Source organism: Nelumbo nucifera, chromosome 4 (assembly GCF_055504915.1).
Source record: "Nelumbo nucifera cultivar China Antique chromosome 4, China Antique-T2T, whole genome shotgun sequence".
NCBI classification, from domain to species: Eukaryota; Viridiplantae; Streptophyta; class Magnoliopsida; order Proteales; family Nelumbonaceae; genus Nelumbo; species Nelumbo nucifera.
In genome coordinates, this window is record NC_142652.1 from 4,142,387 (window position 1) to 4,170,370 (window position 27,984).

Below are 27,984 nucleotides of genomic sequence, written 5' to 3' on the forward strand. Positions count from 1 at the left end.
CATGTATTCTATTTGTTTTTGGGCTTCATAATTCATTGGGCCACACAGGAATGACGAAAAACGTATCCTTACCTTACTGGTTTACCATTGGATGATTGAATTAAGTTTGATGTTATCTATTTAATTTTTAAGCTCCCAGGGAAAAACCAAACACACTTCGTTTCGCTGTTCGGACCACCCAAACCCTTCCCTCTTCAGCTCTTCTATTCTCCCTCGCTCGCTTTCAACAAAATCTCTCTCTCTTTCTCTCTCTCTCTCTCTCTCTCTCTGTAATTCCGCTGTAACCAAAGTTTCGAAACCCTAGAACCTGAAAACCTTAAACCTTCGTCTTTGATCTTACCGAGTTCTCTCAGCGCCATGCGGAACACCTGCTGAAGTCTCTTTTGCCGTCGGTTCCTGTTTATTCGTCCTTCCTTTTTATCTAGTGGTTTCGTGGAGCCTTAATTGGACTTCTTTCTCTATCTCTAATTTCTGTTTGTGATATCCGACGTTTCGTATAACGATGGCTGAAGGCAAGGCTGACCTATCAGAGGATCTTCTCTCATTGAAAACTTCCGATGAGCCGTGGACCTCCAAAGGTACTTAGGGTTCTTGAACGCTGATGCTTGACATCCATTATTATTATTTTTTGGTTACGATGATTCGTCAATTTGATGAATTTAGTTGTTGCGAAGTTACTGTTAAGTAATTGTTGTTCGATCTGATGTATTGGAGCCCGTGGATTTCTTTTTAGGCGATTGCTTTGTTCTCTTGTTATTACCATTTGTTTCTGTGGTCTCGATTTCTTGTGCTGTGAATCTGTCATATTATCGATCATAATATAGGGTTTTATTGGAGGATATCAGGTCGTGTGCTGCTAGTTTTGGCTTTGTTTTGTTTGTTGACTACACGGATCGAGTTCTAGGGTTTCGGCTATAATACGATATATGATCCTCGTGTTTCGTTTCTGATGTTACATTACATCGGATCAGAACTTTTCAGTGTGACTTTATTATAGATACCTAAACGCCAATAATAAATTTAAGTTCTTGTCGAATGTCAGTTGGTTTAGGATGAAAAGTGTTACAACATCTAGGTCCCCCCTGTCATTCCTTCAGATAAGGAACTTCGTTGGTTCGTCACGTTTATGGTTTACTTTTCTATTTATGCTTTCCGTCACTTTTTTTTTTTGCTTGTAAATTGGTTTTGGCTTTTTAGTACACATAATTTATCATTCAATATGATTATCTGATGGGCACCGCCTATTGACAACATTGGACTTAGGCTTAGCTGACTTAGATGTTGTTAAAAAGTTTGTCTAGTTGCTAGATTTTACAATCCAATACTGATAACCTGGGGAAAATTTTCATCATACTATATACTGAGCCTGGTTTTTGATTGCTTTCGAACTCAGGAATTCCTTTTGTATGGAGAGGCTTCTGTCTTTGTTTTGATTGGGCGTTATTATTATTATTATTATTATCATCATCATCATTTTGATATTTAGTTGAAGACATTCTTTTTGTATAATAAGGAAATTGGTCAGTGAGTTGGCATTCAGAATCCATTTCTTATTTAAATTTATTAGTTTTCTCCATATTTATAGTGAGAGAATGTTGATAATGACTGAAGTGGTTGACCTGAATGACTTTTTGCATTATCTTATAGTGGGTAAAATAATTAAACGATAAAATAATTAAGCGATAAAATAATTAAGGAGCTCACAATCTCCTTAATCACTTATTTCCCATAAAAAAAAACAATTAGTGATTCACCTCAGCCACTTCAGATGTTATCAAATAGCCCCTAAGTCTGAAGTTTGATGGATTTCAAACTCTGGATTTTTTTTTTTTTTATTTAAATTTTGATGTTGGATCCCTCTGTCTTTAGTTAACTGATCTTTCTGGAGTTGAAGGCATTCACTTTTGGTAAGTTGGAAACTTTCTGTTTGAATAAGGAAAATAGTTAGTAAGTAGATGCAAAAATTTGCTGTTCTCATTGAATTCATTATGTATGGTGTAACACATTTTCTATTACTAGTACTTTGTTGCGAGTTCTGCTTTCACCTAGGATTTTGCATGTAAGTTTTGTTGCATGACTTTGGTCCTTAGCAGGAAATGGTAAACAGGTTGCCAGTGCCAGTAGTGTTTGAATAGACTTGAAATTGTTCTGTCAATTTTCTTATGTAACTGAAGCTGTACAATCTCAGGATCATTTTTCCCTCCATGTTCACTCTCTCTATAAGCAATGTGCATTTCTGTGATTTTTATTTCTCTGCCATCTTTATGATCAGTTTCCGATTTTGGGGTGCAACTTGGGTGGTCCTGGATTGAGCATTTGTTAAATTTTGGAAGGGCCCAGGCTCAATGCTGCCTGATGCTGTAGAAAATTTCCAAACGGGGTACCCAATTTGCACCCCTCCTCTGGTTTGTGGCATTTTTCAATGCTAACTTCTGTACTTTAATTGAACTTAACTAACTTGGAGGTTTTTCCCGTTCTCATATATTTTATGCCATGTTAGATGATGATATGTCTGGAGGAAATGACGAAGACAAGGTGCTAATGGGGTTTCTTGATGAATCCAAAGGTTGTATCTTTTTTCTGTCACATCTTAAACAGTTTCCCCCTTTTTAAATGAAACATGACCATCTTCCATCAGCATACTTATTCCTGTTCTGGCATGTCTTACCTAACTTATTCTCTTTGCGGGTTTTGTTCTTATGGAAATGTTTAATGCTTACAGTGGTTGTTTATTTGGTAAATATTGCAGATCAGGTAATGTCAGAGAGCAGTATACCTTTGTCTCCGCAATGGCTTTATGTCAAAACAAGTGAGACTAAGACAGGACCTTCCGGCCCATCAGGGGTACAAATTTCTTTACTTGTATTCATGTACAAAAATATATTATTTTGTATTTGCTTGGGAAGATAAAGTGAGAAAGCTGCTCACAGTTTTTGTTTGGATCAACCTATATCTCACTATTTTATAAAAAATCTTTGCTTTGGTCAACGACTCATCGACCTGGATGGTTGAATTATTGACCCACTCAATCTGTTTACTGGGTTGCTGGGTTTTTATAATGTTTTATTTCTTCTGAAAATTTTCTCGTCACGACGCCATGGGTTGACCTGTTGACCCAGATGGTTTAACTGGTGATCTGTCCAGTCAATGGACAAAGCAGTCCATCCTCTTTTTTCTATTATTTTTGCTTGCCTGTTCTTTGTCATGCCTTTCCACTCAATTTGGTTTTCTTTTTCTGAGATCCATAAAGAATATGGTTAGTTTTATTCTCCTTCCCCCTTTTGTGTTACTTTGCTTCCAAAATAAAGATCCATGATTGAGCTTCACATCTCAAAAGTCAGCCAAATTTGCTAAATTATATCAAATGATTAATATGTTATTTTGGATCTGTCAGAATGAAAATACCATCTGATGAATGCTATAGGAATCTGAGAATTGGCAGTTGGAAGAAGCCAACTGCACTCCTCTATTCTTTTCATTTTTCTGGGGGCATGTGTGACAGTAATTGGGAGATCTATTAATGCATGCTTTTAAAAAAAGAAATCTATTAATATATTGTCAGAATAGTGAAAATAATACATTGTAGATCAGGGGCACAATATTGGAAAAAACTCCAAAAAGATGATAACAGAAAAGCTAAAATAGAACCAGTGAACCCCGAGGCGTTTATCTTCCATTCTGCATCCCCTGTCCAATAAACTGGGTGATTCATTTGCTGATAGACCTATTGGATCATTATATGCTCTCTAATAACCAAGGATCTAGATTAATAAAAAAAAGCACCAAGGATCTAGCTCTGATAAATTGTTGAAATTACCAAGTCTCTTTGCATCCATCTATTGTCCACAAGCTAACTAGATTCTTTTATTTCTGGATTTTGATGTATGCGGGTCTGATTCCAATGTTGGAGCTTGTTAGGCCTATTTATTAGACAGTTTATGTCACTAATTTTTTTTGTTCCTTTATGTGACAGGATTCCCGGGCAGCTAATTCTATGCCTTTTGGAAGCTCCATAGTTCCTGTTCAAAAAGAGGGTTGGCGTTTGGATGGACCTCAGGACAAGAAGGATTGGAGGAGGACTACTCCTGATATTGAGAGTAGTCGTCGTTGGCGTGAAGAGGAGAGAGAAACTGGCTTACTTGGTAGAAGAGACCGTAGGAAAGAAGATCGACGTGTTGACACTGTTTCAGCAAGAGAATCTGCAGAGAACAGAGCCTTGTCAGCCTTGGATCGGTGGCATGATGTAAATAGTCGTAATTCTGGGCATGAAACACGACGAGACAGCAAATGGTCATCAAGATGGGGTCCAGAAGACAAGGAGAAAGAATCTCGCAGTGAAAAAAGAATTGATGGTGAGAAGGAAGATAGTCATGCTGACAAACAGTCATTTGTAAGTAACAATCGTGCATCTTCTGAGCGTGAAACTGATTCTCATGATAAATGGAGGCCACGCCATCGGCTAGAAGTTCATTCAGGTGCATCAGCTGTATATCGTGCTGCACCAGGATTTGGGTTGGATCGAGGACGAGTGGAATGTTCTAATGTGGGATTTGCTCCTGGAAGAGGGAGGGCAAATGTTATTGGAAGTCTGTCAATTAGCAGGCCTCCCTCTTCAGGTCCTATTGGTGCTCCTGTAGATAAGAATGAAAATGTACAGGGAAAATCTGGCTTGTTTGCTGATACATTTTGCTATCCCAGAAGAAAACTTCTTGACATATACCGTAAGCAAAAACTTGTTTCATCTTTTGACACCATACCCTATGAGCTGGAAGAAGTACCCCCATTAACACAAGTGAACTCTATTGAGCCATTGGCTTTTGTTGCACCTGATGCAGAAGAGGAGGTATATTTTGTATCTATGCCATGAATTTACTGGAGTGATGTTTTATTCTGTTCTGTTATTCTTTATTGTTGACTTCATTCTTTTATTCTCCCTGGTTGACTCACCTGGTGCTAGCAGGCTGTCCTTAGTGATATATGGAAGGGGAAACTTACTGGCAGTGGAGTATTATATAATTCTTCTAAGGAGAAGATCGTTAGATCAAATGAGAATGTCACAGGTAATCCAGGTTGAAATTACCTAAGATTTTGTCTTGTTAGTTGGTCATATTTACCTCAATCTTCATAAATTTTTCTTTGTTCAGGCACTGGAATTGTGTCATCAACTGACAGCAAACAGGAAATACTTCCTTCTATCAGCAATGCTGAGACTAATGATTTTTTTTCAAAAGCTGTGATTGATGATGCTTATCAAAGTAATGAGACTGGAGCATTTGATAATTGTGCCTCACAGTCACAGATGAATATATTGGATGGTGAGTTAAATTTTATTTTTGGTCTTCAACCCACTCCTGATAGATTTTGTATAGTTGACAGTGTCTAGCTTCGTTGTCCTATTCATAATATCTGAAAGAAATGTTTGTACTTTGTACATGCAGGGAGAGACATTTATCTTAAAAACGGTGGACACGATATATTGGGAACAACAGCTGGAATAGAATCTGATGATTCATTTTCATTAGTTTCAAAGAGTAACAGTTGCTGCAGGATTGAAGAGGTTGGAGGTGGTTGCCATGAGGCTGTGTTGAAAAATGGTGAAAACTGGCAATCAGAAGACTCTGCTGTGTTGAAGCACCTGAAGTTTGATGACATTCAGTCATCTGCTTCTTTTGATATCAGTACCAAGCTTCCTGATGATGCAAGTTCTTTATTTGATTTGTCATCTCTCCAGCAGGCATCAAGTGGCAACGAGCAGCATGTAAAGAGCAATGGTGAAGCAAATCTTTTAGAAAGGGGTATACCACCTGAGGAATTAAGTTTGTACTACCGTGATCCCCAAGGCGAGATCCAGGGACCGTTTCTTGGTGTTGACATCATCTCATGGTTTGAACAGGGGTTTTTTGGGACTGACTTACCTGTTTGTCTGTCAGATGCCCCAGAGGGAACACCTTTTCAAGAGCTTGGGGAAATAATGCCACACCTAAAATCTACTGATGGGTTAGTTTCCAGTGCTCCCATTACCAAGCCAGATCCATCTGATGTCACTGGAGGCAGCATTGTGGCTACTTTGCCATTAGCTGCTGATTTTACTGGTTCAGTTCTCATGGATAACCAAGGCTGGGCTTCATCTGAATTTGAGAAGCTTCCTGGTCACCATACTCAGTCAAGAGTATCTAAACGTGAAGATGCAATGGAGTCCCATTATTCCGAGGGTCAAAGTTTTCATGACTTTGTTGCTCAAGATGAGGGTTAGTTATCTAGTTAGTTATGTGGCTCTTATTGTTCTTTTATATATCCTTTGGTTTCATGTTTCTCATGGTTTTTTCTTCTGTTTCCTGTAGAAGTTGTCTTTTCCGGAAGACCTGGTAGTAGCAGTGGAAATCCAATTCTGAGACATTCTGGTACCCTTAATGATCCATTAACAAATCCCACCAGCCACCCTTACCTTGCAAATGAATCGGTAGAATCTATGGGCAACAGGTTGCATCCCTTTGGCCTGCTTTGGTCTGAACTTGAAGATGCTCATTTGAGGCGTACCCAATCATCAAACATGTCTTCAGGCATTGGTGATCAGGGCCAACCTGTGAACCCCATTGTTGGAAGAGAAACAGATTTTTCTAGTCACAACCAGAACTCATTTGGTGCAATGGCTGATAGGCCTCTTGTTGGAGAGACATGGTCTGATGGTTATAGAAGGAATACACTTAACTCCAATTTACATCAAGATGCATTTGAGGCTCGTCACTTGGTGCAAATGGAAAAAGAACCCAACCACTATGATCCAGCCGGACATTTAATGACACTGCAGTTGCAAAATCAACAGCTACGGCAGCAAAATCTATTGTCTCCTCATCACCATTTGCGTTTGAATGGGTCAGTTCTAGAGCAATTGCCGGGTTCTGCTCTTTCTCAGAGCCGGAATCCTGTACACCATCAGCAATCAATGAGTCAACCTCTGACTGATTTAGATCTTCTGAAATTTCAGCTACAACACCACAGGCAGTTTCAGCTCCAACAGCAGCATCAGTTGCAACAGCAGCAACTTCATCATCAGCAGCAAATGCAGTTGCAGCAGCAGCAGTCACAAGTTCGGCAGTTGCTACTTGAACAGTTGCTGCATCACCAGATGCAGGATCCTGGCTTTGTGCAGTCACATCTTGATCCAGTTAGAGCTAATGGCATGCTTGATCAGGTTCTTTTCAGGCAACACCTTCTACATGAATTGCAGCAACAATCTCTTCCTCCTAGACATCCTGATCCATCTTTAGAGCAGCTTATCCAAGCAAAATTTGGTCAGAGCCTACAGAGGGAACATCACAATGATCTGCTGGAGATCCTATCACGAGCGAAGCATGGGCAGATGCTTACTTTGGAACAGCAGCTTCTTCAACAAGAGCAGCTTCAGGCAAGGCAATTCTCTATGGCATCAAGGCAGCAGCGAGGACTGGAGGATGATAGACGTATTGGTGGAGTCTGGTCAGTTGATGAAACTGGTCAGTTGGTCCGGAGTGGCACTAATCCACATCAATCCCAGCCTGCAGGATTTGGTACCTTCGATTTTTACCAGCGACAACAGAGGCCTTCCTCCTATGGGGAACAAGTAGGGCATGTAGAGCGGAACCTTGCAGTACAAGAGAGATTGCAGAGAGGGCTTTATGAGCCCAGCTCATTGCCATTTGATCAGTCAATGCCTTTGCCTGGTGGTACTCCTGGGATGAACTTGGATGTTGTAAATGCATTGGTTCATGCTCAAGGTCCTGATATTCATGAGCAGCACAATCAAATGCACTCAACTGCTCAAGTTGGGTCGTTTTCTTCAGGAGTGCTGTCTCATCAGTCACAAGTTCCTAACCAGTTTCGTTCTTCACATTTGGATACAATGGAAAGCCACTGGTCTGAAAGTGATGAGCAGGTTGCAAATAGTTGGGTAGAAGCTAGGGTTCAACAAGTGCATCTTGGAGCAGAGCGGCAGAAGAGGGAACTGGAAGTTAACCTGGCACCTGATGATTCTAATTCATGGGTATCAGCTGATGGAAGTGAGGAAGTTTCAAAGAGGGCATTGATGGATTTACTTCATCAGAAGTTGGGCTTTCAGTCTGGCCAGTCATTAGAAGTGGGTGATAGTGCCCCTACATCATCATATGAAAGAAGAGAACCCCCTTGGTTGTTTTCTAGATCAAATTATTCAGATATTCCATTCAATCACCTGACAGAGAAACAAGTGGGTCTAAGCAATTCTTTTGCAGAAGGCTCACATTGTTCTAATTCAGGCAATATGATGCAGGATCGGTTGGTAAAGCTGGGTATGGAAGAATCATCTAGCAGTTTGGAAAGCAACGAGAGGTTGCTCCTTAGGTCTAATTCTGGTGCATTGGTTGAAGAAGAACAGCTTTTTTTGGGAAAGAATGAGGCTGGTCAGTCCTTTTTTACTGACTCCAATAAATCAGCTACAGATAGGGATATCTTAGAGTCAAAGGAGGGGAAGAAGGGTAAGAAGCGTGTTCCAAAAAGTAAGGTTGCAACTAATAAGCCTGTGGAGGTTCAGGAAACCATAGCTGAACAAACAACAGGGGCATTCATAGATCGTGGGGAGCTCCCAGTTAATGAATCCATCAGGCATCCTTTGCTTGGCAGCTCTGGTAATTTTAAGTAGCATTGTTATTTCCTTTGGTTGTATTGCATTTTAAGTCATGTGAATAATTGTGGGCTTATGGCGCTTTGCAGGTGGAAATGTGGGGCCGTACAACTATGAGGTGGGACTAGATAACACTGCTGGTGAAGACATGACCAAGGACAGGTAATGGTTATATGCATTTTGTAGCCATATTCTGATTCTGACCTCTGATACTGACCTGACCTGAATGCACCTAATAAGCATGTGGATTAAGAATTTAGTCCGTGAAATTAGACATATTGATTTGTTTGTGTGTTGTGTGTGTGGAATTTTCCCAGTCCATGAAAATAGAAATATTGATTTGTTAACATGTCTGTATGCATACGAACATGCTGTGGGAGTTGCATTTATTAGTCTTCTATTTATATGTCTGTGTGTGTTGTTGGGTCCGAGGTGGGGTAGGGTGGTTGTGGGTGCATGGGGAGGTGCATTTATTAGTCTTCTATTTATATGCATGGGGCAGTGCATTTATTAGCTTATGTTTATGTGATCATATCATAATATTCTAAGTTTTATTATTATCCAGCCTTTGCTATTATTATCGAGGGCTATTTAGAATTTAGTGGCATGGGTGAAAGAAGGAAAACTCAACCTCGAGGAATTTGCAGAAAACAGGGGCTTCTTTTTTTTTGGAGAAAAGTTAGCTGATTTCATTAAGAAAAGAGAGGGCTACACAAGTGGGTGTACAAAGAAAACAAACAACAGGGATCTGACCCCTGAAAATTACACAGGAGGGATCATATCACAGTACAGAGCTTCTAAAAGAGCACCTAATTTTGCTAACCCATCTGCAAGAGCATTGAGTTCCCTTGCAATCCAGCACAGGTTTGCGTTTGAAGCTGCCAGTAGATCCCTTGCCTCTGTCAGAAAATGACTGTCTCTACGGCCCAGCCTCCTGTCTTCCTAACCACTTTATAATTTTAGCTGAGTCTCCCTCTATGGATGGATTCTGAATGCCTAGTCTGGTGATTAATCAGATTTCTGTAAGTGCAGCCATCACTTCTTTTGTAGAGTCAGCTATACCTATCAGTCTGCTGTACACCAAGCAAATATTCTCATTTTCATCCCTTAATACTCCTCCAATAGGGGTTACCTGAAGCACTTCCATCAAAACTTAAGAGTCCAAGTTTCTTCCCTCCTGAGTAATGGGCCCCTGTGGATGGGGGGGGGGGGAAGTGGGGTGGGGGGAGGGGAAAAGGAAAAAACCAACATCCCTGTTAAGGTCATCTATAGAGACTCCTTTGAACTTATCTGAGCTGGAAGCTCACTGATTACAAAGATAGGCAATGTGAGAGATCAGATCAGTCTTTGAATTAGCCTTATTCTCAAACAGGCGGTTGTTCCTTTCTTCCCAAACTCACCAAAGTACAACATGCAGTACTATTTGCCAATACACCTGACCTCTTTTACTCAATCCTTTGCCTTGCTACTGATGGAGCAAGTCCTGGAGGTGATTTGGAGCAACCCTACTGTACCCAGCTAGCTGTAGAAAATGGCTCCAAATGTCCCTGGTTTCCTGGTAGTGGGTGAAAAGATGATCAATTGATTCCCCTTCTCTCAGGCAAGGAATGCAGACATTAGGGGAGGTGAAAAGTCTGCCAAAATTCTTCTTTTGCAACAGCTCCCAAGTGTTTATCTTATGCAGGTAGGCCTCCCAAACAAAGAAACACACTCTAGAGGGGATGTAGTTGCACCAGACCTTGAAAGGTAAGTGACAATCTTGCTCCTCTGCAACCAGAACCTTGAATAAAGATTTGGAAGAGAACTTGCCTACAGGGTGGACCGTTGCCCATTTTAAACCTTGTGAAAGGAAAGAAGTAGTTATAAGTTGAGGTGATACCTTTCCAAGGGCTTCATGAAGCTACTTGGTTTGAATGAAGGTTACAGTCCCAACCGTTGGTGTCCAACCCGTACTTGTGATGATAGCTGCCCAAAGAGGGTTTGTCTCTGTAGGGAATCTCCACAACCGTTTTCCAAGTAGAGAAGTGTTTTTCTCTTTCAGGTGACCAATTTCCAGCCCTCTAGCTAGCCGCTTTAGATTTATAGGTCTGAGCCCATCTCACTAGATGACTTCTTTTCTTCCCTCCACCTTCCCAAAGGAAGTCTCTTTGAAGTTTCTCAATCGATGCTCTGATTTTGGCAGGAATCTAGAACACTGAGAAGAAATAGATGGGCAGATTTGCAAGGGAATTCTTAATGAGTGTAAGTCTCCCCCCTTTAGATATGTAACAACGTTTCCAAGTGTCTAGCTTCTTTTCACATTTTCCCTACACCGGCTCCCAGAAACTTGGACCTTTTGGGTTCCCACCTGAATGCAACCCTAAATAAGTAAGGGGAAGGTTTTCCACTCAACAGTTCAGAATTTCCTTGAAACATTCCAAAAGAACTTCAATTGAATTGATTGTCACCATACCACTCTTTGTGTAGTTAACCCTCAGTCCAGTGACTAGTTCATAGCAGTTCAGGACCCTTTGCACATTGATTATGTTCTCCAGATTAGCTTCCAGGAAGAGAAAAATATCGTCTGTGAATTGGAGGTGGGACATGTTGAGGGCACCTTCCTACTTCAAAACCTTCTATTAAATTTAGATTTTTTGCCTTATCTACGAGCTAACTGAAAACATCCATCACACAGTAAAAAGAAAAGGGGAGAGAGGACATCTCTATCTTGACCTCTGCTTGCCTTGAAGTAGCCTTTGGACTCTCCATTCAAGAGGATTGAAAACCAGGTTGAGCTAATGCATCCTTTCATCCACTGCAACCATTTAACACCAAAACCTCTCGGTTTCAGAAATTGAATGAGGCAATCCCAATCAACTTTGTTATATGCCTTTTCAAGATCTAGTTTGGCAAGTAGGCCGGCCTACCAGTCTTCCTTCTCTCTTTGACACTTTTGTTTGCTATTAAGATGCCGTCCACAATTTGTCTACCTTTCACAAAGGCAAACTGATTCGGTGAGGCCAGATCTCCTAGGACTTTTCTGGTCCCTTTTGCCAACACCTTTGCCAAGATTTTGTACGCACCTTCTATTAAACTTATTGGCCTAAAATCCTTTACTACCAAGACATGTCCTTTCTTTGGGATGAGACAAATAAAAGTCGAGTTATTGCTTTTGTTTATAACAACTGAATAGTGAAACTCCTTAAATACCTTCAAGAGATCATCTTTTACTATATCCCAATAGATCTGAAAGAAGGAAAACCATCTGTCCCGGGGGCTGTATCTCCATCCATATCAAATACTGCTTCCCTTATCTCTTGCTCCTGAAAGTCTCTTTCAAGCCAATTCCTCTTTTCTTCTGTTAGAGTTGGCTCATCCCAGCTTCTTAGTGTCAAAATTTTGAAACTTTCCTCAAGAATAGAGCTCTTAGTTAGGAGGGAAGAAATCTTTTGGAGACAAAGATTAAAGTGGATTAAAGAGAGATGGAAGATGCGGATGAGAACATGGGCTTTTTATTAAAGCAAACTTATGAAATTAATCAATTGGAATGTTAGAGGTTTGGGGAGTGCGAGGAAAAGAAGTATCATCAAAGGTCTACGTAGAAGGGAAAATCCAGATATTGTCTTGATACAAGAAACAAAAATTTTAGAGGTGGATAGATTTTGGATCAGAAGCATTTAGGGTTCAAGAGGAATTCGGTGGTCGTTTAGTCCCTCTTGTGGGGCGTTGGGGGGAATTGTGACCATGTGGAAGGACCAGGTGGTGGAGGTTGTAGAGGAATTGATTGCTAGATTTTCCTTATTTAAGAACATGAGGGATGGTTTTAGTTGAGTTCTTACCAATGTTTATGGTCGAAATAGATACCATGAAAGGAATGAAATGTGGGAGGAACAATTTGATGTTAGGGGTTTATGGGATGGACCATAGTGTGTGGGAGGGGATTTCAATGTGATAAGGTTCTCAGATGAATTTAGTAATCCAAATCAATAGGTGACTACTAGTATGAGGAAGTTCTGACTTTATAGATTCTTGTGACCTGAAGGAACTCCCTCACATGCAAGCTAGATTCACTTGGTATAATTTTCAAGAAGCTCCCCATTGTTTAAAACTAGAAAGGTTTCTGTTTAATGAAGAATGGAGAAACTATGGGGAGAATCTAGTATCCGGAGCTTTGCTTAGTCACCTTAGACTATTTCCCTATCAATCTAGGTCCTGAAACCTTTTTAAGTGGCCCCACCCCTTTTAGATTTGAAAATATGTGGCTCACACCCCCGGACTTTGTGAGGAAAGTAGAGTCTTGGTGGAAAGAAAATTTAGGAGGGGTGAATTGGAAAGGCGTAAGGTTTCACAAGAAGTTAAAGAGATTGAGAGGATAAATCAAGGAGTGGAAAAGGGCTCACTTTTGAACGCTAGAGGAGTAAAAGCTAAATCTTGTGTCCAGAATAGAGGAATTAGATGACAAGGAAGCACATGGGACTATTGTTGCTAAAGAAAGAACTTTGAGTTGCAAGTTAAAGAGAGAATTGAAAGAAACCTTACCAAGGGAAGATATCAATTGGAGACAAGTCTAGGTGCAAGTGGTTAAAAGAAGGGGATGACAATACAAAATACTTTCGTGCCTTGGCAAATGGGAGAAAGAGGAATTTATGTTGCTAAATTGGAGATAGGACGGGAGAAAACCAATCAAAGTGAGATTGCTAGGATCTAGGATTCTAAAGAAGCTTGTTGGTTGGAACCATAGTTTTCAAGGCGCCAAGGCAAGGCTAGGCGACAGGGGGCGCCTTGTCGCCTAGTTGCCTAGGCACCCGCCTAGGTGATGGATTTTTTTTAAGTAAAAACCACATATCCTAGGGTAGTTCCCTAGGTTCCATAACCATCTTTCCTTAATAACTATCCATAATTTTCTTAGAAAATTATAAACTTCATGTTTAAGTCAAGTCTTTGAGGGTTCAATACAGCAGTTAGCAATGCTTGTGTTGATTAAACCCTAAAAAATAAGCAAATAATAAAAAGAAATTAGTTTATAAACACAAAAAATGAATATTTTTGTTTATTAATGTCTACTTTATAATTTTAATCTAAAAAAGTAACATTATAAAAGTATTTTATATGACAATATACAAAACTTCTTGGCGACTAGGCGAGGTGAGCCTCCAAGGGCGCCTTGTCGCCTGGGTGTCACCTTGACAACTGTGGTTGGAATGGAATTTTGAAGAAGAGGAAATAATAAAGCCAGTGTTCTCAATGAATAGAGCTAAAGCCCCTGAGCAAGATGACTTCACTATGGCCTTCTATCTAGATTGTTGGGAGATTGTGAGAAATGATCTAGTTGAGGTGTTTAATGAATTTGCAGAAGAGTGTTTCATCGATATATGGGTAAATGCAACCTTTCTAGCTCTTGTCTCATAAAAGACTGATGTTAGCCATCCAAAGGGTTTTAGATCTATCAACCTAGTGACTAGCTTGATGGACTATGCCAAGATTGGTAAAGGAGCTTTTGGGTTGCTAGAACATCAAAGGGCTTAACAAGAAAAGGAAGATAGTGTGTGTGGAAGACTATTCCTAGTGCTGTCTTATGGTCCATCTGGTCCGAGAGGAATAGTAGGATTTTCTGTAATAAGGCCTAAGACCAGAAGATTTAATCTAGAAAGCTGTGTGCAAGTTAATCTCTTGGGTGTCAGTTTCTGAGGAGTTTAGAAATTGTAATTTGTCTGTTGCTTTTCATTCTAGTTCTTGGTGGAGTATGTAATTGCTGAGTTGTTCAATATGCTTTTCTGGGACTGATCTCAGCTTGTATGTGCTGCTTTTGATTCAATAAATTTTACGTTACCTTTTTCCCCAAAAAAAAACCTAGTGACTAGCTTGTATAAGATTATTGCGAAGGTTCTCTCCTTGAAGCTAAAAACAGTTCTCCCAACCTTAATCAATGAACACCAAGGGGCTTTTGTAAAGGGGAGACAAATAACTGAGCAAATCCTCATTGCAAATGAATGCGTGGAAGAAATGAAAAGGTCAAGAAAAAAGGCTTTGTATATAAGTTGGGCATCGAGAAAGCTTGTGATTTGGTGGATTGGATGTTCTTAATTGAGGTAATGAAACTTTGTGGATTTGGGGAGAGATGGTATCATTGGATCTTTGGATGTGTTAAGTCTTATCATTACTTGATCCTGGTCAATGGGATTGTGAGAGATTTCTTTCCAGCTTGTAGAGGTTTGAGGTAGGGAGACCCCCTATCACACTTCCTATTCACCTTTATAGCGGATGTTTTTAGTTGAATGATTTATATGGCCGAAGGGAGAATGGAATTAGTGGATGGAAGATTGGAAGGGATATGATATTGATTACTCACCTATAGTTTGCAGATGATATTATAATCTTCTTTACGGGAGGAGTTGAAGAAATCAACTTTTGGTGAGGAATCTAAATGATTTGGTGAGGAGATTTGAAGTTGTCTCCAATTTTAAAATTAATCTTGATAAGAGCTGTATTTGCGGGCAAATGTCCTAGACTACTACATCTCTAGTTGGCCTCTCAGAATGGAGGAATGTGAGAATTTTCTCTGAGAAGGAAAGAAGCAAGGAGGAGACAAGGGATTGTGTTGTTTAGGGTGATCCATTGGATCAAATCTTTGGACTCGAATCTCTAGGTCTGGTTTTAGACCCCAAAACCATCTGACCTGGGTTTGGACCATACGATCAGATCGTTTGACTTGGGAATTGGTGGTCAAATTGGTCTCGTTTCTAGTCTGGCTTTGAAAACCATATAGTATACAACCTGGTTGGATGCTAGGGTTGTTCATAACAAGACCCAAACCGACCAACCCGAGTCGGTCGGTTTTTCTTCAGCACCGGTCAGTTTTGGGTTACAAGAAACATAAAACGATTGTTCGGTTCGGTTTCGGTTTTCATGTGTGAAGACCGAAACCGAACCGACCCAAACCGACTTAGATATATATTATATATATAATATATTTCAGATATTATATATATAATTATATGTGTCGGTTTTAATATATATTTCATATATATATCAGCTTTATTTCGGAAATATACATATTATATATAAAATTTCAGCTTTAATCCATCAAATCATTTTTAATTTCCAGGCATCCAGCCTTCGCTTCTTAGAGTTGAATCCTTTGTTGTTCACACTGAGATAGACTTGGCAATCGGGTTCGATCAAGGTATCTTGGGTTGATTTCGGGTTGGGTTGAATTTCAGGTCGGGTTGTCAAATGCTAGACCCTAACCCTAAATGTTCAGGTTAGAGTTGACCCACAGGTCAATTCGGGTCATCCCAAGAAATAATTGAAATTTAAAAAAATAAAGAAAAATTACATGAAAAATGTCAAAATTAAAAGAATTAACCTTAAAATTCCAAATATAAAATAAAAACTTGAACAGTTAACAATTTAAAGAGTAAACAATAAAAAGTAAAGACTAAATAGAAAAAATTAGAGAGTGGAAACTTCTAACAATGCATAAATAATCCCAATTAGACTTGACAATCGGGTCAGCGGGTTGACCCATGACCCAACCCAGTTTTTTTCGGGTTGGGTCAGGTCATTTTCACACTCGGGTTGCTAAATATGAGACCCTAACCCTACTTTTTCGGGTTGGGTTGGGTCAGGTTCGCGGGTTGGGTCAACTTTTTGCCAGGTCTACACCGAGAGAATCATTCACAAAACCGACCCAAACCGACTCAAACCGACTAGGCCGGTTTCACTTAGTACAGGGTCGATTTTGGTTTCATTTCTAGGTAAATTGACCCGGTTGGGTCGGTTGGAAAAATGCCAATAAACTGACCCAATCCGACTCGTAAATAGCCCTATTGGATGCCCATTCTTTTAGAGCGTATGCAGAGTTTTTGCTTTAAGGGGATCCTGTCTAAGTCTCAACAATATGAGCTTCCTAAGCATCCCAAGCTTTAGCAAGATTAATGGTCGCAAAACTAATAGAATATGCTCTCACATCCAAGTAGAGGTGTAAAGTGGGCAGCCTGGCACGACCCATGGGCAGCCCGCACTTTTTACGGGCCGTGTCGTGCTGGCCCGTGGGCAATCACGGGTCATGCCGCCCTCTCGAGTGAAATATTCGGGGGTAGGCCCGGCACGACCCACAACCTGGGCCTGTGCGGGGTCGTGTTGTGCCGTGTTGGGCTGGCTCGTGGGCCAAACCTTGGGCCAAGTTGGGTTGTGCATCGGGCCAAAGCTATTTATTTAAAAAAATTGACAAAAAACTTAAAATTTTAATTTTATATGAATTTTGTGTATAAAATTGCTTATATATGCAATAATTAAATAAATTAATATAATAACATTAAAAATATTTATTTTATTCATATATTATGTACTATATATTATTATATAATTATAATTTATATAATATTATATAACTAAATATAAAATATATAAATATATATATATGTGTGTGTGTGTGTGTGTGTGTGTGCGTGTTTGTGTGTGTGTGGGTCGTGCTGGCCCATGGGCCGCGGGAGGCACAGCCCGCTCGGTCGTGTCGTGCCGTGCCGGCCCGTGGACCTAAAATCCTAGGCCTAGCATGGTCTGCATGGTCGTGCCGGGCTTGTCATTGCCCGTAGACCGTCGTGCCGGGCCAGTCCAAGTTCGTGCCGAGCCACAGGCGACACAACTCGATTTACACCTCTACATCCAAGACCCTGCCAATATGGTTCCTAACTATGCAAGCAATTGAACAAAAGCCATTCTATCCACACAAGGCATCAAAATTAATCTTTATAGCAATGTTCAGAGAACCAAACTAGGCATTGACCCGAAAAAGGGAGAGGTTTATAGGTTAGAGGTTCAATTGGGATTGAACCGTGATGATGTAATATATATATATATATGTGTGTGTGTGTGTGTGTATTGTATATATAATATTATATATTATGCCATTTATATGATAAATAATTATGTATATAATAATATTAATTATATTCATAGATTCAAAATATATTGTTATATTCTTCTATAACATATATTTTTATTATGGTTTCAATTTTTTTTATTGCAAAATTAATATTTGAAGTAAAAAGAAAAGAAAAAACATGTTTGTTAGCAAAAATTGTGGGGCAAGACGCATTTGGCACCTTGGAAACATACATAGATCTCAAAAAGTTATCCAAAATAAAAAAGATCACCCAATCAGACATCTGAGTAGAAAGTTATGGCCTTTAGAAGTTTGCATTTATGTGCAACAAAATATAAAAAAACTGGGACCAGGTCACCGGTTTTCCAGTTCAACCATCCAAGTCACCAGTTTTGGTTGCTTTTTTGTCCAATGCAGTTTTGGGGGTATGACTGAACCATCTAGGGGCCGATCACGATTCAACTGGTCCAACCAGCTGGTTTTGTTCGATTTTCTAAACACTGCTTTATAGTACCCTCATAGGGACATTTTCATAGGATAGGCTGCCATGCCTTCTCATTGCTATATTTTGAATCGGTCTCCCTACCATGCAAGAATACATATCCATAAAAAATTTTGAGCTCTTTTCAAGAAGGATAGGAGGGGGCATCAAACAATTGTTGAAAATTTTTCCATTTCTATAGGGTCAATAGTTCTCCTAAACCTGATTAGCAGATCGTTTCCCATACTTGTATAGATTATGGTGTTAAAATGTGTATTAGCATACTCTTGCCAAGAGTAGATTTCGTCTGGACTCTAAATACTCACAAACATGAGTATTTTATCCATAGACAATAACGTGGACCAAAGGTGGTGGTCTCTATATACCAAATTTATACATAATGTGGGCTGATGGGCCAGCCTGGAAGTTATATATGGTATAATGTCTTTTATATAGTGGTATATGATATTTTATTAAATATATATCTACAGATAACATGTGCAAGTAAGTACAAAGTCCCCAAGGAAAGGCACGAGTTGCAACCTCTCCGGGCTAGTTAAGTACAGATTTCCAAATTAATAACAACTTACATAGAAGCACAAAAAAGATCTTCCCTAGAAACCCCCCGTTTGGCTAAAGCATTATCCAAAGAATTAGCAGACCTACTAACCCATTTTACCTCAACTCTCATATTGCTGGTTAACCACTTTACTTTTTTGATGAGATCTTTGTAGCCCCAAATGGTGGTATCAAGTTTAGGAGCCACCTTGTTACCACCTGAGAGTCCCCTTCGACTAGGAGATGCTCCACCCCAAGCTGGTTGGCGATCTGAATTCCTTGTACTGCAGCAAGGATTTCTGCCATCGTGGAATCCCCCATTCCCACCGGTCCTGAGAATAGGGAAATTATGTTGCTGTCCTTATTTCTTAGGATACCCCCTATACCTGAAGGCCCGGGGTTGCCTTGGTTGCTTCCATCAAAGTTCAGCTTGATGACACCTTCCAAAGGCGGAATCCATTCTGACAGAATTCTATCCTTCTTTGTTGAAGTGTTAGCTATCACTAGCCAATTCCTCCATAAGTCATCAAAGATATCCACAGTTTTCAGCCAATGGATTGCTCTTGTTAGGATACAATCCTTCATTTCATCTAACCCTCTTTCCTTCTCTAAGAAAATTCTTGCATTCCTTTCCTCCCAAAGAGTCCACAGAGTGGCTGCCTTAACACATTTCCACATGACCTTACCTCTTCTAGTGTGCCAAACAAAGACAGATGGGTTGAATAACAAGCTTAAATCAGAAGGTATAGACCACCTACCTCCAAATAAACAAAGGCTCCACCTCCATCAGAGTGGCTGCCCTGGCACATTTCCACATGACCTTACCTCTTCTAGTGTGCCAAACAAAGACAGATGGGTTGAATAACAAGCTTAAATCAGAAGGTATAGACCACCTACCTCCAAATAAACAGAGGCTCCACCTCCATATAGTTGTAGCAAAGGAACATGAGATAAGCAAATGGAAACAATCCTCATTCTCGGCCTTACACAAGGAACACCAATTTGGGGAAAGACAAAGCGATGGTCTCTTTTTCTGCAAGTTTTCCAAAGTATTGATTTTCTCATAGAAGACTTCCCAGCAGAATACATCAATTTTTGGGGGAATAGGTCGCGCCCAGACTTCTAAGGGATTTTAGAAAAAGAAGAGCAAGTAAAAGTACCTTTTGGAAGAGGAGTCCAAACCCTTTGATCAGAAGAAGTGGGGTCCAAGCAAACGGATTCTAGTAAATGAATTAGCTCAATAATACAACTCGACTCACCATCCCTTAACCCTCTACGAAACCCAAAGTCCCTGTTTAAAGATAAGGGGTTTAACGGGCTCGGGAGAAAAGTTGCAATTGGCTCATGTTTGTGAAGGGAAATGGAATAGAGCGAGGGGAAACAATCTTTGAGGGGTTGAGTACCCACCCAAATATCCTCCCAGAACAGAATAGCATTACCAGAACAAGCATCATACCTGATGAATCTGAGGAAGCGAGGGAGAATACCATGTATAGCCTTCCAAGGTGTAGTAAGGGTAGCTCGGCGAGATATCCCGGAATCCCAACCATTTCTAGCACAACCATGAATGCTTGCCACCACCTCATGCCATAATCTCTCTCTCTCTCTCTCTCTCTCGGGGCCATCTCCATAGCCACTTCCCTAGAAGGGCTACATTCTTTAGCACTATGTTCCCTATCCCTAAACCCCCTTCTTCCTTTGGTTTGTTAACTATCTCCCATCTGATCAAGTGATCCTTTTTCACCTCTCCTGGTTCCCATAGAAAGTCCCTCATTCTCGTCTCCAGTTTCTTAGCCTCCCTTGGAGGAATCCTGAACACTGAAAGGAAGTAGGTTGGAAGGTTGGCAAGTGTACCCTTAATTAAAGTCAGCCTACCCCCTATTGAAATGTAATTCTTTTTCCAAGCTGCCAAGCACTTATCAAATTTCTCCACAATAGGGGCCCATAAACTACTTTCTTTAGGGTTGGCTCCTAAGGGTAGCCCTAAGTATGTCAAAGGCCAAGAAGAAATATTGCAACCTAAGCATTCTGCAATGGATTCAATCTCCCTATTCTCCAAGTTTACTCCAGCCACACAACTTTTATCAAAATTTACCTTCAAGTTGGAGACCCTCTCAAAAGTACTTATTAAAATCTTAAGGTTCTCCACTTTGCTCAACTCATTCCCTTCACAGAAAATAACAATATCATCAGCAAACTGAAGGTGAGTTACTGGAATGCCTCTGCTCCCTATTCTCCATCCCTTTATTTGGCCCTCCTCATCTGCTTTGGAGATCATCTTACTAAAGACATCAGCAACAAGTGTAAAGAGGAAAGGGGAGAGTGGATCCTCTTGTCTTAAGCCTCTATTGGCTGGAAAAAAGTCCTTAACCACCCCATTCACCAACACTGAATAATGACAAGAGTTTAAGCATCCTCTTATCCAATTACACCATTTATCCCCAAATCCACGTCTTCTTGACATCTCTAGTAGGAAATTCCAATCCACTAAGTCATAGGCTTTCTCCAAGTCCAGTTTGCAAACCAATCCTTTCCTGCCCGATCTCCTTATCTCTTCCACACTCTCGTTTGCAACAAGGATCTGATATGTAATTTGTCTATCCTGTATAAAGGCTCCTTGTGCTTGGCTAACGAGAGAGGGGAGAACTACTTTGATCCTCCTAGATAGCACTTTTGCCAGAATCTTATAGATGCTTGTCACTAGGCTAATTGGCCGAAAATCTTTGGGGTGTCTGGCATCATTTTTTTTGGGAATTAAGGCTATAAAGGTGGCATTGATTCCAGGACTCACAAAATGTTTATCCTCAAATTCTCTAAATACTCCACTTAAGTCTTCTTTGACTATGTCCCAACAGTTCTGATAAAATGCCATTGTAAATCTGTCAGGACCCGGTGCCTTAGCCCTATCCATTAGAAAAAACAGCTTGTTTAATTTTCTCTTCCTCAATCATTCTTTCCAGTCATCCCTTATCTGTTTGGTTCAAAGTTGGCCAATTCTCCTTCCCTACTATTAACCGATTCTCTAAGGGTCTTTGAAAGATGGATTTGAAGTGATCCACAATCCTACTGGCAACCTCCTCTTGAGAGGTTATATCCACACCATCAACCTCAAGCTTTAGTATCAAATTTTTCCTCCTTCTCTCATAAGCAAAGCATGAAAGAATTTGGTATTCCCATCCCCTTCCTTGATCCACTTATGTATGGATTTTTGTATTCAAGAGATTTCCTCCCTTAACAAAGTCTCCTCTAACTCCCTTTTCAGTTTCCTCCTCATTTCTCTGTCTTGCTCATCCATCATCCCTTGGGATTCTTTTGCATCTAACTCCTCAATCTGAACCAATAATCTAGCTTTTACCTCCTCCACTCTTCCAAATTGAACCTTATTCCATTCCTTTATTTTGCCTCTCAACCTTTTTAATTTTTTTGTGGAATCTAACCCCATCCCATTTCACTTCTCTCATCTCTTCACTCCACCATTTCTTAACCTTAGGCAAGAAGTCTGGGTGTGTCAGCCACATATTTTCAAACTTGAATGGTCTAGGTTCATTACTAAGAGGTTCTTGTCCTACTTCTATAGGGTAGTGATTAGAGGTTATCCTAGGTAGGGCCTTAGCCACCAAACCTCTCCAGTGGCTCTCCCAACCCTCATTAAATAGGAATCTATCAAGCTTTGAGCATGTTGGGTTTTCTTGGAAGTTGGACCAAGTGTAGGTAGCCTGTAGTAAAGGAAGCTCCTGTAACTCACAGGAATTTATGAAGTCATTGAACTTCCTCATACTAGTTGTAATGGCTTGCCTAGGATTATTTGACTCATTTGTGAATCTTATTGCATTAAAATCACCCCCCATACACTAAGGACCTTCCCACAAACCTTGAATTCCATGAAGCTCCTACCATAACTCATTCCTCTCTCTGTGATTATTTGGACCATACACATTTGTTAGCACCCAAATAATTCCATCTTCCACCATTCTGAATTTTAGGGATACAGTTAAGTTTCCTATTAGCTCCTCTACTGGTTCTCCGAAGTCCTCCCTCCACAAAGTTACTATTTCCCCCGAGGCTCCCCACGACGGAGTTGAGCACCATCTTACCCCTCTTATTTTCCAGATCTCCCTGACCCACCTTCTATCTAGTTCAGCTAATTTTGTCTCCTGCAACATCACAACATCAGGTCTTTCTCTCCTAAGTAGCTCCTTAATCGATCTCCTTTTTCTGGCACTACCCAAACCCCTTACATTCCAGCTTATTATCTTCATTACCTCTCAAGAATTTAGCCCTCCAATATAGTGTTCCTTCATTTAGAACCCTTCTTTCTTTCCCCTTTGCCACTGAACTCGATAGTCCCTTCAATGTCCATTATTAGTCTCTCTACTTCAGACTTTTTCTTCTTTTTCCTACCCTTATTTCCCACTGACTTCCTATTCTGCCCTTTATTTCCTAATTCCTGCCCCAATCTATTGGTTCTTGCCTCTGATTCAGGGTTTTTTGGAGCCACCTCTATCATTTCCTCCTTCTGTCTATATTCCTCTAACAGGGCACAAATCTGCTCCCAAATCCATTCTAACTCCTCTTGTTTCCTTTCTAACAACCCAACTCCCTTCTCTGATCGGACTCCATCATTATCAATCGCCACTTCCCTGTTACCAGTTGGTTGGTCTGGTTGGGATTCCAAGACATCTGTTACAGGCAGAGAACCCAAGTTAGTATCTAAAACCAAATGGACAGGCTTACCTGGAATTAGCATAGATGGTTGCATGTGGACCGGCTGTTGGGTATCAATTCTTGGAGTCAGGACTAGGCCCTTCCCCTTTTCCGGACTCAGCAGTGGAAGCGGACTAGGTACAACTAATACTTCCTCACCCTCTACAGTCATAGAAACTTCACTTCTCTTTCCCTTTGTGTGAATCCTTAGGTAAGGCTCCAAGTTTGATTCTTGTCTCTCTGGCCTGATGTCCTGACTAGGCTGCACATATGGAATGGACTTGTTTATTGGCCGGGGTGCACTCTGCCTTACCTCTTTCAGTGTTCCCAACTCCACCTGTCTTTTGTATAGCATACCCAGTTTGGGAAAGATCTATTCTCTGTTGCTAAGGCTCACTCTTCTTTGCGTTTTGATATTACCACAATCTTGCGAATCCGTCTCCTCCTCTAGGAATAACAGTTCAGTGTTTAGGCTACCCTCTTCTAGTATATCTCTTGGCTTTTGGAGGTCGATACTTCCCAAGCTAATGGTTTCTTCCAAATCTGAATCGGAATCAGAAAGTTCTTCATCGTCTGTCAATCTTTCCGAATTAGAGTCGAAAACCTAACTGCTCTTCACACTCCTGGGGTTACGGTGTTCCTGTTCCTTATGCAGCATCTTCTTCGAGGGTCTCCACTGTAATGAGCTGGAGACCTTCGCTGAACTGTTCGAACGAGAGAAAGGGCATGAGGAAGACGATGGTATACGGATTTTATTGTCTACCTGAGGAGCCACCCTTGTCACGTGCCCCCCTCACTCTTGGGTCTTTTGAGCATAGCCCACTTAACTTTTCGGGCCTACTGGGCCCATAATTACAATTTAGAGATGGGCCTGCTGGTTGGACTCCCGTGCATATTCCTGAGGCTCCCATACCTCTGCCCTTCCTTCATTTGAATCATTCAATATATTTTGTTTGGCACCACAAGCAGCTACCTGAGCAAAGGTTCTATTGGTTGTCAAACCTTTACCTTGTGTCACATGTCTCCTAATAGTCTCCTGACCCAAATCTTTTGGACTGCCTAAAGGTAGAGTTTCCATTTCAGTGAAACTTCCTTGTCTCTTTTTTCCAACCAACTTCAAGCTGCCACGTAACTCCATTTCCTCCACCTTTTCATCTTCCTCCTGCCTTCAATGGAGGACACTAACCAAACTGGTAAGAACAGTTCATCCACAATTACAGTCACCTTCCTCGGTATATCTTCTGGTTTTACTCCACCCAGTAGAATGGCTGCACTTCGCAGATCTCCCCAGAAGACACCATCAAGGCGAGCTCCACACAACAAAGCAATTAAGTTTGCAGTTTCTTGATTCCAGAGATGGAATGGCAGCCCAACCACTCGGACAGTAACATTATCTTCCATTAAGAACACTTTCGAATTTGAAGAAAAAGACCATTTATAGACTGAAAAGGTCCCCAGAACATCTTGGATACAACATGCTCTAACATATACCTGATTTTCGAGAGGGTCCAATACTGCCTTAGTAGAATCAAACGGAGTTAAGATGAAGGTGCTTCTTAGCTCCAGTTTGAGCTTCAGTAGTTCTGCAACTTTCCACCAATCTGTCACCAATCCTCCAGCTTCAACCACTAGTGTTCTTTCCCATTTTCCTGCTGTTCCATCTGCTATCCAGGAAGGATCCCTCCTACTGTTTGCCATGGTTAATTTCTTTTCTGGTACCTCTTCCTTATACATGATCTGTCTTCTAGTTTCTGGTCTTAGTTCCCTTTCATCAATTTCCGATAGTTCTTTTTTTTCCAATTCCCTTCTATTTAGGAATTTTGTTAGTATCCCAGCTATCTTTATCCATCCTTTGCCATTCTTCCCTTGAGGGAAGCAAACCATCTGCTTCCTTCCTTTAGAAAAATATTCAGTGAGAGATATGAATGCACCCTTTGCATTCCCCTTGTTCTCCATCACATACCTCCTACCTGACTCTGAGGACTTTTCTTTCCATTTTGTCTGTTTCCCTTTAGTTGCTGCATCAAAGACATATTTCTTTACCCAGACAATCATGTCTGAGTCTTCCACAAGAACTGTAGCCCTCTTCTGTTCTCTTATTTTCAGTCCCATTCTTCCTTTGATCCGTATTTCTTCAAAGAGAAAATCTTTGGCCTCTACCCTCAAAGCTGACCTCCATTTTGCTTTCTCCACAAAGCCTCTATCCATTGCTGAAAAAGTTAATGTTTGTTAGGGTTTAATCAATGTTTGTGTTGATTAAACCCTCTGTTTCTGTGGCTTAAGCTTGTTGATGGACAAACAGAACAACCCAAACCCAGTAGTCGGCAAGCCCAAAACGGTGCATTTGTTACTTTTCCTCTCCCAGAACCCTCACTGCGATCTTCTCATGCCTTGCTTTGTTAGCCCATCAGCTATGGAGTTGGCACTTCTTTTGATCCATACCACTTTTAACTTCAATGTCTTGTGTTAACCACCTGAACATATTTCTTCCATTGCTGTTACACACTTGTTTGATCAGTTTTCCCCTGATGATATATGGAGGAACTGGGAAGTAGTTGCAAGTTCTTAAAGAAAGGAAAGAACAAGTGTTGCTTGGCTACCTCCACCTGATGTGAAGTTGAATTTTGATGGGAGTAACACGGATAATCCAGGAACTCTGCTGGTATAGGAGGGGTTTTGTGAGACATGGAAGGTAAACTGATAGCTTTGTTTTCTGGCCGTGGGGTTTGGGCATTTTCTCAAGGCAGAAATGCTTGCAGCTTTACGAGGATTTCAAATTGCTAATGATTTGAATATAATCAATGTGGTGATCGAAGGGGATTCAAAATTGGTGGTGGGTTGGCTGATCTAACAATCACCTGAACCTGCTGGGTTTTCTGTGACTATTTGGGTCCGGTTGGTTAGGCAAAATAATTTGGGGCTGGTCTGGTTTTCATAAAAATTGGTTAGCACTTGATATTGTATTAATATGTAATATTTTATATGTGGAAACATCAAGATAATGTGTTCTCATGGCTCGTCTTTGCACATCGCATTGACCTCTAACGCATGCTTCAAACCTTGGTAAGGCCTGTTTCCAGTTTTTTGGGTGAGCAATTCAATCTCAAAGCCTGAACTAGCTGGTTTTCATCGTTTATTTGGGGCTACTTCTAGTTCAATCCACTTCAACCAGCTGGTCAGGTTAATACTTTGGGTTTGGGGCGGGGCTTTTTTTTTGTAGAAATCAGTTGAGACTTATAGGTAAAATTGTGTGTAAACATATGAATCTACATTAGATGGAAGTAGATTGAGTAGAAATTAAGCAGACGGCCCCAGAATCTTAATTAATTTGTAGCGTGACGAGTACTGGATTCTACCTCTAATCATTGGTCGCCATGCTTCATCTTGAGCTTTTCTGAGATATTGGAGTTATTATGATGTTATTTCTGCTTATATGGAAAGAAATTCCGTGTAATAATTGAGCACTGAAAAATACTTTTGACATCCAGCATCGTTTATGGATTATATATATTTTTTTCAGAGTATCCTGTATCTTGTCCAAAGGGCTAGATAACTCCACGCCTAAACGTCCACCTGTCTCTCGGGTTCTGTCATCACATGATGCTTTGTCTGAACTGGCTTCCATTGCAACTGTTAAAGGAAAAACTCCGATGAATGTGACACCCTCGGATGGTAAGCTCAACAAGCCTTTCCTCCACGTACCTTCGGGGACGGTTATTATACGGTTGCACTGGGTTCCTTATGGGGGCTCGGATCTGCTACCCACGAGTAGTTCTCACATCCTTACCTACGAGTAATTGCAGCTGCGCATTGGAAATGTCCCCCTTATGAGATGTTCCCAATACACGGCGGTGGTGTTGGGTACGGGTGTGGGTAGCAGATCCGGAGTGTTCTTATGGTGTTGAATGTTGCCCAAGAGTCTTCCATTGTTTAAACAGCCTTCGTCCAGCGGTGGAGCCATTACTGTATTTTATAATAAAATACAGAAGTACGGAGATGTTCCCGCTGTAAAGGCTGTTCGAACACCCGGGTCTTGCACTGACTGAAGCCGATCTCAGTTTATAAATATTGCTTACGTTTTATTCACTTGACTGATTGCACATTATGTAAAAATTTCAGAGGGTAGAAAAGTTGGAGGGAATTCGGCAACCCAGGCCTCCGATAGTCTGACATCTGGCAAGAAAGATATTCGTTTCCGGCGGACCGCTTCTTGCAGTGATACAGATGTGTCAGAGACTTCATTCATAGATATGCTTAAGAGCACTGTCAAGAAACCTGTGCTACCAGATTCTGATCCCTTGGCCGGAGCCACAGAATCATCCGATTCCGCACAAGGGAGTAGAAGCGGCAAAAAGAAAGGGAAAAAAGGGAGGCAGATTGATCCTGCACTCCTTGGTTTCAAGGTGTCCAGCAACCGCATCATGATGGGTGAGATTCAACGCCTCGAAGATTAAACCCAATTATTTTGTATTTCTTCTCATAAAATTGTACAGGTTCACAAGTTATGTGAATTTTTGCTGGTGAAAATTCTTTCATTTGTTTTAATTTTTCCCCCTCAATGGGGACAGTGGGCAATAACCTGATTCACTTTTGACAATCAAGGTAGCCCCTTGGAGTGTATTGTAATTTGAGCGTGAGACTTTGTTGTACAGGCGTTTTAAGTAAGAATATTTAAAAATTAAAAAAATGAAGTTTACGAATGAAAGATTATTAATCGTCATTCGTCATATTTAATATTAA

The 27,984-nt window shown here is 40.7% G+C and overlaps 1 protein-coding gene across 3 annotated transcripts; it reads left to right on the forward strand.

Moving 5' to 3' along the window:
- Positions 1 to 8: 8 nt before the first annotated feature.
- On the forward strand, positions 9 to 27,984 carry LOC104591780 (uncharacterized). 3 transcript variants are annotated; one of them, XM_088904022.1, is made up of 12 exons: positions 18 to 578; positions 2,273 to 2,380; positions 2,501 to 2,566; positions 2,750 to 2,844; positions 3,974 to 4,843; positions 4,961 to 5,060; positions 5,145 to 5,315; positions 5,439 to 6,248; positions 6,342 to 8,639; positions 8,725 to 8,797; positions 26,765 to 26,916; positions 27,364 to 27,984. In XM_088904022.1, the coding sequence occupies exons 3-12, from the start codon at positions 2,509 to 2,511 to the stop codon at positions 27,696 to 27,698; spliced, it is 4,962 nt and encodes a 1,653-aa protein (XP_088760148.1). In that variant the 5' UTR covers positions 18 to 578; positions 2,273 to 2,380; positions 2,501 to 2,508; the 3' UTR covers positions 27,699 to 27,984. The 3 variants fall into 3 exon arrangements, with proteins under 3 accessions (XP_010249103.1, XP_088760148.1, XP_010249099.1); XM_010250797.3 differs by lacking the exon at positions 2,273 to 2,380; XM_010250801.3 differs by lacking the exons at positions 2,273 to 2,380; positions 26,765 to 26,916 and having other exon boundaries at positions 9 to 578; positions 27,364 to 27,506.